Source organism: Gymnodraco acuticeps, unplaced genomic scaffold (assembly GCF_902827175.1).
Source record: "Gymnodraco acuticeps unplaced genomic scaffold, fGymAcu1.1, whole genome shotgun sequence".
Taxonomy (NCBI): Eukaryota; Metazoa; Chordata; class Actinopteri; order Perciformes; family Bathydraconidae; genus Gymnodraco; species Gymnodraco acuticeps.
Window position 1 is genome coordinate 1,186,630 of NW_022990565.1, and position 18,239 is coordinate 1,204,868.

An 18,239-nucleotide genomic window follows, 5' to 3' on the forward strand; every position below is an offset into this window, starting at 1 on the left:
TATATGTTGCATCGTTGGAGGAGCTCGGGTCATAAGATTTTCATTGCCTTTTTTACACTAGCTTATGTGCATAGGACATTAAAACCTTTGAATCTTGAATCTTTGAATCAGAGAAGGAGAAAGTGTTGAGAATTTGGCTACATTTGATTAATCACATAACTAATAACCTAATGTCAAAGTCATTGAGCCACTGTCTATGAGCTGTCTCACATCTGTATGTCAGATGTGAGAAATCTTTGTCGGGCTCTCTGCGTTGTCCTTTGTGTGTATATTCCTTTTATTATAAAAATGAATAGAAACAAAGAAAAATGATAACTTATCAGCCCTTGTTGAATCTGAGACAAAGAAAAGACAGTACATATTTAATGTATTCCTCTGTGGTTTGTCTCATGTCCCCCCCCCCCAGGTAAAGCCCTGCTGGATGTGCTGGTGCTGGGCTCTACAGAGCAGGCCCCTCCTGTCAAAGGCCTGCTGCCCCTGCTGGGAGCCCTCAAACACATGTCCTGCTGGCACGCTGCTAAGATCACTGTTGTCACACAGCACACCACGGGGTGAGGAGACGAGAAATACTCAAGCCTTACATTTTTTCAGAGCACAAAGAATATGATGAAAACACATTGAAACGATCCCACACACAGGAACCTTACTAACGTCATTGTATTAACAGGATACATTTACATTGACTCGGTTTGGTTGTCAACTATAAGTTAATGGTGGTTTGCCAAAAATAATAACTTGATGAGGGTTGCAAAAATGGCAGAAAATGCAGCAGTGTTATGCGAATTTGCAGATATTATTATTTTTGCTCCCAGTTCACCACTAGGGGGCGATAGAAGAGTAACGATGAGCAGGTGTCAATTACAGTAGGACTAACGCCTGAATAAACTAAGAAACATTTATACTCCCTTTATTTAATGGCAAAATACCTTCAACAATTATTAATTATATCTTGTCGATGTATGTGCTTAAGTGGAGATTTGTCAGGACTATTTTTCCATTAATTACTGGAATCGTAAATAAAAATCCCATGAGTTCCCCTGTGCTCATCATTGAGTGATTGTTTTATTTTATTTTTTCAGGTGGCAGAAAGCAGCGTCCTACCTGAGTGCTGCTCTGGTGGAGCCCGCTGCCCTGCACAGCTGTTTGGACCACAGAGAGCTGTGGAGGGGGGGCCTGGTTATCAGAGAGAAGAAGGTAAGGACCGTAGTTCAAGAAATGAAGTGAGCATGTGAAGGGACATCCAGGGGACACATTTCTTTTTTTGCATTATTTAGTCTTGTCTTTTTGACTTAAAGAGGACTTATTATGCAAAATCCACTTTTTCATGTGTTTTATACATAAACATGTGTCCCCTCTGTGGAAAGAGATTCTGAAAGTTTCAGGAAAAAATATTTGCTTTTTGGCTTGTGTAACCATTAGCCAATCACCAACCAAGGTTACCTTATCACCTGAATCTCCTCCTAGAGCACCATTGTGTTCTTTTTAACCAAACATCTCTCAGAGGGGTGTGGGGAGGGGCTCCTTATTTTCATCTAAAGTAACAGACAGAGAATAGGCACTTTTGAAACGGGGCTGAAACAGAGGGGATTATGGGATGCTGCAATGCATGATTTGTTTGGTATTTGGAGCCATGTTTTGTATATAACTGAGACCTTTAATATATTGATGAAAAACAGTATAATAGGGGTCCTTTTAATGTAGAAAGATAGAACTAGAGAAAACATTAACTCAGTTCAACCTACATTGTGCAGCAGTATTCATTTTTTTTAAAGAGACAGGTGACACAGGACTCTGGGGCGGCCAAAGAGATCGGCTTATCAGAGAGAGGAAGAATACATTTGTTTGTGCATGACTAAGCAGCATAATGAAGCTACTGGTCATGAATAACAAGGTTAAGACTTTTAGTCAAATGTATGTGGGTGACAGCGCTTTTGCCTGCAAAATAAAATAAATGCGAGATTACTGTGAGAGTCTTTGTATATGTGTACTTATGTAGTACAGTAGGTACAATCGATCATTTGAAAGCAGCAGTAAAAGGGAAAAGTGCATGTGAGGTCCTAGCTGTTGACTCTGTTGTTATCTCTTCAACAGTGTGTGTGTGTGTGTGTGTGTGTGTGTGTGTGTGTGTGTGTGTGTGTGTGTGTGTGTGTGTGTGTGTGTGTGTGTGTGTGTGTGTGTGTGTGTGTGTGTGTGTGTGTGTGTGTGTGTGTGTGTGTGTGTGTGTGTGTGTGTGTGTGTGTGTGTGTGTGTGTGTGTGTGTGTGTGTGTGTGTGTGTGTGTGTGTGTGTGTGTGTGTGTGTGTGTGTGTGTGTGTGTGTTTGTTGTTGTCGAGTGCATGAGAAAAAGCGTTGTCCTTTTGAACTTACCTGCTTCTTTGCTCGGGGCTTTTTATTATGAGCAGAATTCTCCGTAGCTAGCGGGGCTCAGCGAGAGGCGGTGGAAAAATCAGCGTTTCCTTAAGAACCTTTTGTACCAGAGATAATCTTGGAGACCTGATTCATACCTCAGTGTGAGTTCCTTTATCTATTTCACATGAAGTGACTCGGGTGCATTTTCACACCTTTTCTTTTAGAAATTCTAGAATGTTTGACTCTTTGTGAGATAAGGCTTTCTTTGCTGCTGAATGAATCTAGAGGTCATGGAGGGGTCATTTTTATTTTATTTAACCAGATAAAAGCATTGAGATAGAATCTCATTTGCAATGCTGACCTGGCCAAGAAGGCAGCAACGTTACACATAACACAAACATATAAAATACAGAGAACATAACTAAGAAAACAAAAGACGAAAAAGCAGTCACTACATTGTGCACATTAGGACAGTAAGAAAGGTACACTACTTATTAATGCAAGAGCAGCTGGTGGTAAGGACCTCAGACAACTTCAACTTAAAACATGGTATTGAGACAAGTGCCGTCAGTTTGAGGCGTGATTGAAGGTCATTCCAAGACCAAGGACCACAATAAAAAAGACTCCTTTTCCCAGCCTCAGTCCGCACAGCAGGAACCTGGAACCGTATCCAGGCACTGGATCTGAGGTTGTAAGAGTCACAAACTGGAGCAAATCTGGCACATATGTACAGTGGAAGCTTACCTAAAATGGCTTTATACATTAATAAAAACCAATGCTGCATCCTACGCATACTAAGTAAGGACCATCCAGTTAGGCTATACAGTTTGCAATGATGAGTCCTATAGGGTGCATTTGATATAGTGCAGCAATGGGAAATGGCAATACCTGGCTGGTCTTTTCCTGTCAGAGCCGACACAATACCATGTACTGACTTCACTCTGACTCGACCTAGCTCAGAGTCAGGTGTACTGGACTTGGCTTTAGCACCAACAGACAGGCTGTGAACCTTTTCAAAATAATAATTGTAATTAATAAAATGAAGTAGAGAAATAGAAGTATGTGGTGTGAAGGGGCAGTAACGGTTTCACTGCTGATGGAACGAGGATGGATTATCACTTCTAATGCTCTGCAAAAAAATCAAGATCACCTGGAACACCTCAGTGTTGCTCTTGAGGCTGAATGGGAAACAATTTCTTGCAGCCATGCTCCTTAATCTTGTTTTGGAAAGTGATGTTTAAAAAAGGTTTTGTTAATATATTCTGGTTTCCACGCCATTTTCGCCATGAATTGTTCTTTATTTCCTATATTCCTGCAAGTAGTTTTACACCCTGCCCTTTAGTGTCAACGTGAATAGGTTGAGGTGAGTTGATAGCATTTTTTTTAGTTGCAACTTTGGAGATTTTTTTTTCTCATTAGGCTGAAACTCTTGCTGCTGCAGTCGTTTTCTGCCTCTGGACAGAATTGGCCAATTTTGTGCTATTCCTCCAAGTTTCTCCGGAGAGAATCAGCAATCTGTTTCACTGTGGACTTTCCCTTGATATTTTGTCATGGAAATAAAGTTCAAGAGGCTCAAAAAAGTATGTATTTCTGAGGCAAAGGACACATATGACAAAAGGTTTGTTTGATATTAAGTTGATTATTTCTGACTCTTTGTCTCACATAACGCTTCCAAAATGTAATGATATCATATTTAAATCAATTGCTGTTTTTGTTTTATACCCTGAAATTGTTTAAAACAGAATTCATATTTTTTCGGCTATTCGGGAGCAGAAGAGCAAGTTCTAAACGTTACATTTTAAGTAAAGTTAGGGCCAACTGGCGACACTATTGCATGCTTGAGAATAAGTTTTCTCTTTTCATCTTCGAGCTTTGAGTATGCTGAGGGCAGCATGTAGCTTTTCCTTCACAAAAGTGACCTTTACTAAGTTACTGCCTTCAGATGAAAGTGGGCTCTGGCAGTCAGTCAGTGAAAACTTCACAGTTGGAGAGCCGTGGAACAAAGAACAAAATCCCAAAGGAAGAAATGCCTGTCTGAGAACAACCACCGCCACTTTCATTTCATTTCAAACCTTTATTTAGACAGATAAATCCCATTGAGATCATTGATCTCTTTTTCAAGGGAGACCTGCTCAAGTAGTTCCACATGAAACCTACAAACATAAATAGAACAACAAAAGGACATCATACAGCATCATTTACATAATTATCCACATAAACAGGTACCAATAGCTTCCGATTGAGTAGCATCCAACCGAGCTTTAAAAACATTTAGTGGCACCAGATTGTTCAGTTTCCATTTAATTTGAAGACTATTCCAAGACAGAGGAGCTGCGCATCTAAAAGCTGTCTTCCCTAAGACAGTCCTAGCAGTTGGCACATTTAATAAAACCACAGCATTCGATCTCAGGCAGTAGCCACTTTCAATTTTCCGTGAGATCAGGGAGCAGATATAAGATGGAAGTTTCCCTAACATGGCTTTGTATATAAAAATGTACCAGGGACTGAGCCTCCGTACAGTTAGTGAAAGCAAACCAGCCCTTGCATACAGGGTACAGTGATGAGTTAATGCTTTACAAGTTTGTCACAAATCTCAGTGCACTGTGATACGCAGCATCTAACTTGACCAGGCAATGGCAGGTGCATTCATATACATCAAATCACCATAGTCCAGCACAGGTAAAAGGTCACAGTGACTAGCCTTTTCCTGGCCCTCAATGCGGAGAAACAGGGACTTATTCCTGTAGAAGAAACCTAGCCTAAACCCTCAGCTTTTTAAGCAGGTTATTGACATGAAGTTTAAAAGTGAGACAATCATCAAGCCAGATACCTAGGTATTTATAACAGGCAACAACTTCAAGTTTTATTCCTTGCATAGTTACAATATCTAAAACAGGCTCTGGTGTCTTTTTAGCTTTAGAAAAGAGCATTACATCTGGTTTTTATCAAAATTTAAAAGAAGCTTAAGTTAAGACGAGCTGAGTCTGAATAATGTTAAAAAAGAATTACAAAGATGTGTGTGTGTGTGTGTGTGTGTGTCGTGTGTCTGTGTGTGTGTGTGTGTGTGTGTGTGTGTGTGTGTGTGTGTGTGTGTGTGTGTGTGTGTGTGTGTGTGTGTGTGTGTGTGTGTGTGTGTGTGGTGTGTGTGTGTGTGTGTGGTGTGTGTGTGTGTGTGTGTGTGTGTGTGTGTGTGTGTGTGTGTGTGTGTGTGTGTGTGTGTGTGTGTGTGTGTGTGTGTGTGTGTGTGTGTGTGTGTGTGTGTGTGTGTGTGTGTGTGTGTGTGTGTGTGTGTGTGTGTGTGGTGTGTGTGTGTGTAATACATTTCAGAACACGCATGACAGACTGTAACATCATTTATCAAAGTCAAATGAAAAAGAAGAATGTCCACTATATGACCTTTTTCCCCTCTGTGTGTTTGCCTCAGTATGTGTCAGAGCTCCGTTTCGATGGCTTTTCTCTTCGCTCTCCATCGCAACACAAATCAGGGACCAATCTCCTGCAAGCTCCCGACACCACTACAGACCACAAACTGCAGTCTGAGGTGAGTCCTAACCCCCCCGTCACCACCACCCCTCACACCTTTATTTTCCAGCCTTAAGCTTTCCTGATGTTTAATTGAACCCTAAGCTCATGAAATGCTTACTTTGGGAAACAGTTCACACTTGAATCAGACTGTTGCCATCCTCTAATGCTCAAGTATGTGTGATAGCTGGCCTGAATATCCGAGTGAATTTCCCCTTGTTTCACGGGGGTGTATTTTGTTCTGTTTTGCCTCAACCAATCAGTAGCAAGAGACAGAACCACCCAACCTGCATTGATCAAAGCAACATGGAAGATGTTATTATTGTTGCTAAGTGTGGGTCCCCTTTTGGTTTGGATTGTGCATACACGATACATCCTGCCACTTGTTTCATGCCATGAGGTCACTTTTTTAACATTTTCCATCTCATCCACATTTGGCACCTTTCTTCTTTGTTATTTTTCATGGGTGTTCTTAACAAGAAGATATCTCCACTCCAATCCTACAAAGTATTGCTTTTTTAAGGTTGAATGTTTCTCCCACTCGGTGTGAACAACAACAGATCTATGTGAATAGCTACACAAATTGGAGACGTGGGCAGTGATCCAAAGGTCTGGACAAAGCTGCATCTCATTTAACATTTCCAAACACCTCAGGGAGCAGAATGATCGGGTTTAATTGTCAGACAACTGCATTGTGGTTTCAAAAGTCCAATTGTGTGCCTCATTATTTCTTGCTTCTTCCTCTGTGACAAAGCTTTGTTCTCCTATGTGCCAGCAGTTGTCTCAAAGTAGCAAGCAGTCGGCCCGGCCCTCCATCCAAGTGTTGTCAGTGAGGAAATCTTATTTAGAGCAATACAATGTGTTTGAGATTGTTAATCTCTACAGCTCAAAAGATGACAATGATGATGTTATGACTGTGTGTCCGTGTTCCTACAAACTTTAGTGAAGGTTTTGATTGACAGGATGTTGAGTAGCTAATGAATGAATTTACATTTAGAGGAGAACTGCACTCTTAACCCTTGTTCAAGCCACATCTTACCCCCAAGCTAAAGAGTTGAATGAGCTGCACAGAGTCCCGGCTCCTAATGATTTCTGGTAGCTGGAAGGAGATGAGTTCCCAAGGGTCACTTCCTGGTTGCCCTTTAATCAAATATAGGAACCTGTGAATGAAGGACCATCAGTCAAACATTCAGAATTTAATCTGAAGGCCCATGATGACCTCGTAGCCACAAACCAGTATTTTAATATAGATTCATCATCTCTTCACGGAAAGCCAATGCCCAAGGGTTTAACAGAGGTTCATCTGTCAACTGCAGTCACGTCGCTTCCCATATTTTCCCTCATCTTAAGTCCATCCATCTTTCACCAGACTTTAGAGATGCACAAATCTATCGGCCACCAGTCGAAACCAGGCAGTTGTCAGCTGATAAGCCATGACTGATGACTGGCTGATCAGTTTCATGTATCTGATTTCTTGCTGGCCGAATTTACACATGTGGCTCTATGATGGAAATACATACAGATACAATCATAACAAAAATAATGGCTCTCAATAATCACTTATGACCCATTAAAGGGTGTCTGTGGTAGGGCTGCACGATTTTGGGAAAAAAATCTAATTGCGATTTGTCTGACAAATATTGCGATTACGATTCGATTTGCGATATTTGTTTTTAAGCGACCCAACGGAAGTTTATTGTAAAATGCGACCATATCTCCGGCTAGGAAGGTCGCATCAACATGCTACTGTCTCTAGCACCCCCGCAGCCCGAGCTACGAGTGAAAGAACTAAACATACATGAAACTTCCGTTGGGTTGCTTTAAAGTCGAGCTTCAGTTTAAGATTCACCCTGTAATAGAAACATGTGATGGAGCATTACTAACCTGACTCAGATGGTTGGTTTCACCAAACCATCTAAAGCTCCATTGGAAGCCATTTGGAAAGGGCAGGCACTTTCAAAAACACTTGGCAGGTGATTGGATCAGATCAATCTGTCTATCACCTTCTATCATGGGCCACTTCTGATTGGTTAACAATGGCTGGTACATGTGGAGCACAGCACTTCTGATTGGTGTGGATGACTGACACACGATAAGAAAAAGAAAAATGTAAAAAGAAATCGCAGGCTTTGCGATTTCATAATCGCATCATTTCATAATCGCATCATTTCAAATCGCGATTTCAATTTAAAATCGATTAATCGTTCAGCCCTAGTCTGTGGTGCCTGTATCTGCAATGACCATGTCCTTTGACTCTTTGGGTTTGCTGTTGTTTTGGTGTTTTTTTTGTGGTATTGAACTTTATAAAACTGATCGTACTGTCGTTTTTTTTGGAGCAGATGTGCTGTAACCCTCAGCTAACTGTTGTAGGAAGTAAGATGTGTGTGTGTGTGTGTGTGTGTGTGTGTGTGTGTGTGTGTGTGTGTGTGTGTGTGTGTGTGTGTGTGTGTGTGTGTGGTGTGTGTGTGTGTGTGTGTGTGTGTGTGTGTGTGTGTGTGCTGTGTGTGTGTGTGTGTGTGTGTGTGTGTGTGTGAGACAAGGTCTTTGGGATAGTTGGTATACTATAGGCTGTAATGTATTTTCTTATTTAAATTAATATCCAAAACAATAAAACAGAAGCTATGTCAAAGAACTTATGATATGCAGTCTATACCAATCATATGTAATGCTAATATCATTAGCATTACATATGATTGGTTAAAAATATGTAGTAAAGGCTAAAGAATGAATTATTAGACAGGAGTAATAATGTGAATTATAAGCAATGTCTGCTTTCTGAGTTTGTGTCTGCCCACAGATAGTTTGAGTCTATCTTGTTGTGTGTGCTCATTATCCACAACAGAGTGCCACATATAAGGTGTGTGTGTTTTTGCATGCTGCTTATTTACAAGTCTATGGAGATTGAGCCAGGGTGTGTGTTATCTCATCAGATCAGTGTAAAGAGAAGCAGATGGTGGTGATTGTCTTGGCACACAACAACAACAAAAAACCTCTGAGGACAACAAAACTATCACATCTCCACTCTGCCGGGATAACTGACTGTAAAATCTAAACTATGCTCACATAAAAACGATTAGGCGTCCTCACTGTCAGGAGCATTACATTACATTGCATTTAGCTGACGCTTTTATCCAAAGCGACTTACAATAAGTGCGTTCGACCAACAAAATACAAACTTGAAGAAAACAGAATCATATAAGTACATCAGGTTTCATAGAGCAAAAACATTTCAAGTGCTACTCAACTGGCTTTAGATAAGCCAGCCCTTTATTAGTATAAAAGTGCTTCGTTAATAGTTCTATCGCTCGAAGTGGAGTCGAAAGAGATGAGTTTTCAGTTTGCGCCGGAAGATGTGCAAGCTATCTGCCGTCCTGATGTCAATGGGGAGCTCATTCCACCATCCTGGAGCCAGGACAGCAAACCCACGTGTTTTCGCCGATGGGAACTTGGGTCCCCCTCGCAGCGAGGGTGCAGCGAGTCGTTTGGCTGATGCAGAGCGTAGTGCACGCGCTGGGGTGTACGGTTTAACCATGTCCTGGATGTAGGAAGGGCCAGATCCATTCGCAGCATGGTAAGCAAGTACCAGTGTCTTGAAGTGGATTCTAGCAGTTACCGGAAGCCAGTGAAGGGAGCGGAGGAGCGGAGTGGTGTGGGAAAATTTAGGAAGGTTGAAGACCAGACGAGCCGCTGCATTCTGGATGAGCTGCAGAGGTCGGATGGCACATGCAGGTAGACCAGCCAGGAGGGAGTTGCAGTAGTCTAGGCGTGAGATGACGAGAGCCTGGACCAGAACCTGAGTCGCTTTCTGGGTCAGGTGGGGACGTATCTTCCTGATGTTGTAAAGCGTGTATCTGCAGCAACGGGTTGTAGCAGCGATGTTTGCAGTGAAGGACAGGTTGTTATCTAGGGTCACACCCAGATTCCTTGCAGTCTGAGTCGGGGAAACAACTGAGGTGCCGATGTTAGGTCAAGAGTGGGACAATCTTTTCCCGGAAGGAAGAGCAGCTCAGTCTTGTCAAGGTTGAGCTTGAGGTGATGAGCAGACATCCACTGAGAGATGTCAGCTAGACAAGCAGAGATGCGTGCGACGACCTGGGTCTCTGAGCGGGGAAAGGAGAGAATTAATTGGGTGTCGTCAGCGTAGCAGTGGTAAGAAAAACCATGCGGGCTAATGACGGATCCGAGCGAGTTTGTGTACAGGGAGAAGAGGAGGGGACCAAGAACAGAGCCCTGAGGGACCCCTGTAGTTAATTGACAAGGGTCGGACTCAGACCCTCTCCAAGTCACCCTGTAGGTACGGTCAGAAAGCAAAGGCGTGCTTATACAATAAACGTGCTATATCGTTATCTATTACAGTAAATTAATTTAATATTAAATCACAGTTGAACTATTTTAGGTTGTGAAATCAATATATATGACATAGTATTTATATAAATAATGTGTTTATAGCTAATGTAGTAGATGAATAACTTCACAAATCAAGGAACCATTGCTGCAAGATTTTTGAAGAAACAACGGCCGAGTCCTCGAGACACCTAGACACACACACGTCGACGTGCGGACAACAGCCTGCGGAACGTCGAAGACCCGCTCAACGCTGCTCGCAGCTTTAATAAAAATATAGAAGAAAAGGTTTTTATTTTACAATGATGCTGAAAATGTTGTTTCTTTAAGAGTTCTAGTGAAAAAGTGTTAATGTTTTTGACAAAAGGTAAAAAATAGTTATTACATGTTCGAAGTGAATGCCTCTGAATAATTATAGCACAGTTACTTTTAAATTCTTCTTATTTAGTTCTTCAGTGAGCTGTTTATAAGGAAAGCTTTGTATTAATGGTGAATGTTCTGCCGCACAGAGTCCAACTGCCCTATAGCGAATTCAAATGGTGACATTAGGTCTGTCGAGTGTCCTTTCTAAAAACACCTCAACCCTGTTTGTCAGGGAAGGGAAAGGGCATTCACGTTGCACTTTGTTTTAAGATTAGAATAATATTCTGGCTGGAACATTTTCTGCATTCAAAGTGTTGCACTTCCTGCACTCCTAAACCAGAGTAGAATCTTGTCCCCACTTGTTTTTTAAGGAAAAGTACACAGGGCAAGAGCACAGCAATCTATGTAATTATGGATCATATGTAATGCTCCTGCTACAAAAAGCAGCAAATCATGTTGAAATGTACACAAGAACAGGCATTTGCCATTTGAAACAATAACTAAAGGACCTTTTCTTGTAATGAGGACAGTTAAATGTCAGAGCTCACTGCATTATTCAGTCTGTTCATTATGTTGAGCAAGACAGTAATAAACTTAACCAACTAGTTAACAACACTTGGCCCTGCGTTCATTCAAATCTTCATCTGCTCTTAATCAGTAAGAGTCTATCAGAAATAGGTCGGCACTTCTCAATAAATGATGAGACTGAGATTTCAAGCTCCTTTCCTTGGTATTCTTGTACATGCAAATGACCTGTTTCTCCATGTGACAAATTATTTTAATATATTATTGATTTTCCCACAACTTAATGAGCTCATGGGAGAAGTAGGACAACTGGAGACGGTTGAAATGTAGGGCTTTTCAAAAAATGTGTACCTCATGGGTTCCTGAGTGGAATTTAAATATCTTTGTGTTATTTTTCTGTTGTTGGGCAAGAGATTCGTAGTCTTGACCTTTAGCTGTTTAAACTTGTTATGGTCATTTCCTCTCTCGTCTGACATTTGATCAATTAAACAAGACGAAAAGAGGTTACTTGACAGTGAAAATTAGTGTAGTTGCAGCTCCAGTGTCTTCTGTTATTGTCAAGTAGGTTTAACACCAAGAACAGCTCAAGGTTTGCTGTCCTGCTCAAGGACACTTCTGTTGTATGAGATTCTTTCAACTGCTGGATAGTCTCTGAAGCGGCTGCCTCACAAACCACCATAATTTATTCTACATTTCTCTTTTTAAATGCTGTGTCGGTTGATAACCCTGTTGTTGTTCCCTTTATCCTCTCTTCTGTCTATCTTTCTGTCTTTCCTTTTTCTCCCCCCCCCCACTCTCTGTCTGCTGTGTTTGCAGGTCTTCCATTACTACGCACCGGCCTTCGATTTGGTTCAGTTGGTTCATCTGTCAGACCTGCCCAGCTTTCTGATGTCCACAACCCAATTTGAACTGTATCCTTTCTGATCAGGTTGTAATTGAGTGCGTGTGTTTCTTGGGAATCAATGCAACATCCTGCCTTCCTCTTGAATTGACCCACTTCAGATAACCTGATTGAATTAAAGTGACATAATGCAGCTTCTAATGTTTTTACCGCAGCCCTCTAAGGATTTCCTTTTCTCTAAAGGTAGTTTGTAACACTTTCTCTCCAATATTGTATTGTCCCTTCACCACTGAAAAACAGAAACCTGTCCGGGAAGTCCATGAAAGCTAAACTTCTGTTGGACCAGCTGAGGTCACTGCGTGGAAAGGTATCTGCTCCTAAACAGTTCTCTTGTATGTGCCAATATTGGAAACCATAAAACATTGTAACTTTGATTTCTTTACTTTAGTCCCCAATCTAATGTGTACATGTACAAAATACATACAAAATAACAGGCATAAGATAAGGCTTCTGTATGATTCATTAGATTGAGGGACTGTGTGAGTGTTTATGTTTATTAACTATGTTTTTATCTCTAGGTTGGCGCGTTGTTCAGCTTGTCCTTTATAATCACCCCCATCGCTCAGCCGGCAGCCAGCCAGCTCAGCTCCCAGCGCTGGAGAGAGTCTATCGCCAGGAGACCAAAGTCTTTACCTGGTAAGAAAGACTGTGTTTTTAAAAAGTGATTTTCATTGCCTCGTTAAATAGATGACCATTTGGCAACAGCAAAGAGGAGCCATATTTCTTCCGTAGGGAAATAAATTGGACTACACTGATATAGATAATAAAGCCCTCCGTTGGGAAGCAGACTACGAAGTGGAACTGAATCAATTTGGAAAACACTGCTCACAAAATCAGAAAATAAAATTCACAGGGCGAGATATAACTCGTATAAACAAACCCTTGGGTAAATTGGATTCCTGTGGCAACGGATAAACAATAAACATAATATTAAGGCAGCAAGGATTAGACTCTTGATCAACATTTTTTAAGTAAGGTATAAACTAATATTGTTTGGATGAAATATGAATAAAACAATAATATAAAACGCTTTCATTGCAGCAGCATAGTACAAAAACATAATTTAAAAACAATCATACTTAGAGAGAGCAGATATTAAAACAATAATTAATTGTTGTTGTGTGGTGACAGAAGTCCCTTCTTGTGGTGGATGAACTCTGTAATCTCTGTCTGTCCCTGCAGTGCCGGACGTGGAGCTGCGAGGCGAGAGCGCTCACTACCTCCTGTTGGTGCAGGGCTCCGATAACGCTGGGTCGGGAGGCTGCAGCGCCAGGGTGGTGCACTCAGACGGTCAAATCAATGGAGCGGCTGCCATGGCAACCGTCTCCGGGTTTCTCAGGGAGAAGTCATCGTCAGGTATATTATTTAGTTGTCATGTTTGTCGAGGACAGTCTTTGGGTGCCACTTTAACACTATCACTTAAATTCTCTAAAACTTCGATCTGATGGTAAGTGAGTAAAATAAGACAATAAAACTGTTCTCTAACTCAATCGGATCACTCCAAAGACAGGGGTATCCAGAGTCAGACACTGTAGGGCCCAACTCGGGTCAATTCAATGAACCTTTGCCATTGGCCCTCTGCCTAAGATTTTCATTGACATATCTACACTGTAGCTATGTACAAATGACAATAAAAGCCTTGAGTCTTGAAACTAATAAGGAGCTTCATCTGCCTATGATTTCCAAGTCGTTTAAAAATGTTTATTAGCAATGGCCATATGGTCAGAATTGACAGAAGGTGTTTAGTCACACTCGGTGAACAAATATGTGCACTTTGTGGGTTCAGATCATCTTAAGATATGACTCGAAGAACAGAGAATCTAACTTTGATGCTAAGGGTTTAAACGACCTTAATGTCCTCCCATGTGCTGTGTGTCACACATTGTTTTACTGCCATGATGTAAAGAAAAGCCTTCCAAGTGTCTAAAGCAGTGCTTCTGCTTAATTAGAGAAGAAGCTCTTCTGGCACCATTGACAGAGCGTCGTCATTGTTCGTCAGGCTGACCTGTATCATCCATTGTTTTTCCTCCCTCTTCTCACACATCAATGTACAGTAAAGTTAGTACTGTTCCCTTTAGGCTTTCCTCTTATTGTCACTGAAATAAGAACAATCAAAGAGCAAAGGGTATTTAAGAGATGAATTGAAGGAGAGAGAATTAAAGGCGGTGAGAGGAACTGAGCGGATGTATAGATGGATGAAGGATGAACTGGTTTGCTGATTGAGCAAAGAAACGTGCTGGTAATGGCTGACTAGAAGTACAAATATTACAGTTTGTTTTGTTCTTTAAACTAAAAGCGTCATTTCTTGGGCTTTATGTGATATTCAAGAGACCTACTGTGATGTCTCCTCCTGAGAGTTCCCACTGTTGTTAACATTTAATGCAACCTTCAGGAGACATTTTGGAAATCCTTTTAAACTCAAAACAAGACTTTAGAAGGTTATATAACTTTAGCAACGACAGCAGAGTTTTTAAATACAAATGAAGGTCTTTAAATGCACAGCTCAGGGTTGTTGCACCTGAACAAAAAGCAAGAAATACTCCGTATACCTTGTGCCCTAGAATAATGCTTTTAGATCTGTTTTTCCAACAAACAGCTTACACATGTAGTTAATCAACCATGAGTTTACTGCAAAGTAATGGAGCGGAAATCTCTCGTTTTCTTCGTTGTTTACTCATTTAGTTGTCCTCAATCATCCTAATGACACCTCAACATGGAGTGGTGAGGTTTATGAATCATTGGTAGCAACATTGCCTTTATTCCCTCTGACTCTTTAATTTTTTAGTATATCTCGAACTATTTCAATGTAAGCTGAACTTTTTATATTGTTTTGAACTCTCCATCGCCCCTAATCCAACTCAAACATGTCTGCAAGTTCCTCACCAAGTTTCTACACAATCGAATTTTGCAAATGATTCTCTTTTTTAATTCACTTCCTCTCTGTTTGACCAGCAGGAGCCGTAGAAAGCATTCTCTCCACGTTTCCCTGCCTCCAAGGAGAAGGCCTGCTGAAGAGGGAGAGGAAGGTGACACAGGTCCAGACACTAGTACTCAAAGAATACCTCAGTAAGTACATTTAAAGATTCCTGAAATTAAAATCAGATCACACAATGTACTGCAGTTCTGGGGACAGAACGTACGTAGGAGGTGTGCAAGTTTACCATGAAGTAGGAAAGTGCTGCACTACAGCAGGGGTTCCCAAACTTTTCAGCCCGCGACCCCCAAAATAACAGTGCCAGAGACTGGCGACTCCCCACTATCACGTGGTGACTGGAACAAAAAGAAAAACGTGTGCACGGGACGCACGCACTAATAGGCGTATCCAAACACGCGCATAACGACAACACACAAGAACAGAACAGCCTGACAACCATGATATGATTTTACATATAGCAATTTAATATAAGATAACAGCAGAACTCGTGAGTCAAAGTAATCTCCATGTGAACTAGGAGAACATTGTTGCTGTGCAAACTTTAAAGACATAAAAGGTAATAATAACTAATAAACATATGAACATTGTTGCGGTGCATATTTACATTTGGGGAATACGCTATGTTTCAGCGTTAATCTCACCTAATGAGACGGGTGGGCAATATGCATGGAGCACAGCAAATCCATCCTGGGCTTAATTTTGGAGACGGCCACTCGGAGATCATCCTCCACGTTTAGACGAGATCTGTATTTGTTTTTTATGTATGGCAGTGCCGAGAAAGTCTTTTCGCACAGGTATGTGGAGCCAGACGGCGTCAGCACGTCCATCGCGGCCTTGGAAAGCTGTGGGTATTCCCTCTCAACTAAAATCCAGAACTCAGCAAGCGTCTTCGCATTAAAAGCTGTCTTTAATGTGTGGCCAATTGACAGTTCAGTCAGTGCGTCCTCCATGTCGGATGACAGATGACTTGCGGTCGTTACGCTAAATGGTGATCTTATCCAGTCATATTTTTCCGGCGCTGCTTCCTCTGGGAAATACTTGTTAAAGTGTTCCAGGAGGGCTTGCAGGTGGGTAGTGATAGACTTCTTCAGAGTTAACACTAAGATCATTTTCCTCTATGAATTCCTCCAGCTCAGGAAACATATCAATCCTGCCCATTTCAACTCGCGCAGTCCAGCGATCCACTTTCCTCTTGAATGCGCAGATTTTATCATTCAAGGACATGATGCTTGTGTTTTCACCTTGCAATGACAGGTTAAGTCCGTTCAGTCTGTCAAATATGCAAGACAAATATGCCAGCCTTGTTAACCAGTCAGGGTCTGTCAGGTGGTCAGCGAGCTGGGACCCATGCTCCGTGAGAAATAAGCGCACCTCGTCCCGCAGTTCATACAGGCGGCTGAGAACATTTCCCCTTGAAAGCCACCTGACTTCTGTGTGGAACAGCAGGCCCTGATGCTCCGATCCCAGTTCGTTGCAGAGATTGGCAAACAGCCTGGTATTGAGTGGACGGGATTTTATGTAGTTGACCATTTTTATCGCCGTCTCAAGAACACTTTTAAGCTCTGGGTCAAGCGTTTTACTCGCTAGAGCTTCTCTGTGGATAATACAGTGCGTAAAGATAACGTGGGGCGCCACTTGTAAGACTCTTGCTTTTAGTCCTCTCTTTTTCCCCAGCATTGCTCCAGCACCATCTGTACACACACCGATGCACTCATCCCAAGACAGTCCCTCTTCTTTTATTTTGTTATCAAGTTTTGAGAAAATGTCCTCGCCTGTGCACTTTAGCTCCAGCGGGGTGCAAAACAGCATGTCCTCATCAAGTTTTCCATCAAAACTGTATCTGGCGAAAACAAGCAGTTGGGCAGTGTTTGACATATCTGTGGATTCGTCTAACTGCAAAGCATATTTCCCTTTCTTCACTCTGTCAATCAGCTGACACTTGATATCCTGGGCCATGTCCGTGATGCGCCGGGATATGGTCCCGTCAGACAGCGGCACTGCTTCCAGCTCCCGTGCCTGTTTATCCCCATGCATTGCTCATAGCGATAGCAGCAGGTTTAATGAGGGTTTCCCTGATTGTGTGTGGCTTTTTTGCCTGTGCAATTAAATATGCCACCTCATATGATGCCTTTTGAGCCTTGGTAGGGATTGTTGCTTGGTTAGTTATAACTTTCTTTTGGCCTTGCAATTCTCTCTGCTTTCGGCGGAAAAAATCTGCTGGTTTAGTAGCAAGAGAGGGGTGCTTCGTGTTTAAATGTCTGAGCATTTTTACGGGCTTTAAGCTCTCATGTGCAAGAACCAACACACTACACATTGGGGATGTTGTGCTTCATTGATAATGAGGCATGTGAATCCGTACTGGATGTATTCCTCTCGATACTTGCGACACAGAAGTCGACGGCCTTTGTGATGGCAGCTCTCCTCCGCTGCCTTCTCCGCTGGCCTGTCTGCCTTCTCACTAGTTGGTATTAACCAACGTTTCATTTTGAAAAATGTATTAAAGATCTGTTCAGAAGAAATATACTAGTATAGTTGATGTGTGTTTTACGTCTCTGATATTTACTGTGGTGCTGTAAAGTGACCTTTGAGCTGCAAATGACTGTCGTAAATCTGTCAGAATCAAGATTCCTTTATTTGTCCCGCTTACCTATTAAACAGACTTATATAATACAAAATGTCTATGCACACGTTATTATTATTATTAATAATAATACAAATAATAATAATTAAAAAATATATTTAAATGTTTTTTTTTTTTTTTTAAACTCCTCAGGGGTCACATCAAGAGGATTCTGAAAACATCTCGCGACCCCCACTTTGGGAACCCCAGCACTACAGTGTTGTAGTCAAACCACTTTCATCTCCATTTCTGTTGCATTTTAGAGCTACCATCAATCTTTTTTAATTGCTTGCAGCTAATGTATGATAATAACCAAGAAAAGCACCTTGAGCTTTTACTAAGATATGTCAATCAAACTTTGATGCCCCTAAGCAGTATGGGATATGACCTCTCACAGAACAGTAGAGGAGAAAAAAGGTTTGAGAGTGTCATGCCAACAGACTTCTCAAATGACATGCAGTTTTTACCTTTTCTTCTCATCAGGGAACATTTGTTTGGCAATGAAAAAAGCGACTCCATGTTGACTTAACGACAACTTGGTTGACCCTGTACAATGTTCAGAGAAGGTTTTCACTTCACTGTCCACATTTGTCCACTGAGACAAATGTAACATTTGTGATATTGGGCTATATAAATAAACATTGATTGATTGATTGATTTTCACAGTTTGATGGGGATTTT

General features: G+C 41.5%; 1 protein-coding gene across 2 annotated transcripts in view; it reads left to right on the top strand.

Moving 5' to 3' along the window:
• Window positions 1-18,239, top strand: part of mtbp (MDM2 binding protein) — a 31,670-nt gene that overhangs the window by 2,465 nt on the left and 10,966 nt on the right. The window contains exons 6-13 of one of the 2 annotated variants that reach the window (XM_034227783.1): window positions 407-551; window positions 1,080-1,194; window positions 5,773-5,889; window positions 11,919-12,013; window positions 12,244-12,310; window positions 12,522-12,639; window positions 13,186-13,359; window positions 14,956-15,069. In XM_034227783.1, the coding sequence (XP_034083674.1) occupies window positions 407-551; window positions 1,080-1,194; window positions 5,773-5,889; window positions 11,919-12,013; window positions 12,244-12,310; window positions 12,522-12,639; window positions 13,186-13,359; window positions 14,956-15,069 (945 nt within the window). The remainder of the gene's footprint in view (window positions 1-406; window positions 552-1,079; window positions 1,195-5,772; window positions 5,890-11,918; window positions 12,014-12,243; window positions 12,311-12,521; window positions 12,640-13,185; window positions 13,360-14,955; window positions 15,070-18,239) is intronic. The other variant, XM_034227784.1, reaches the window with a different exon arrangement.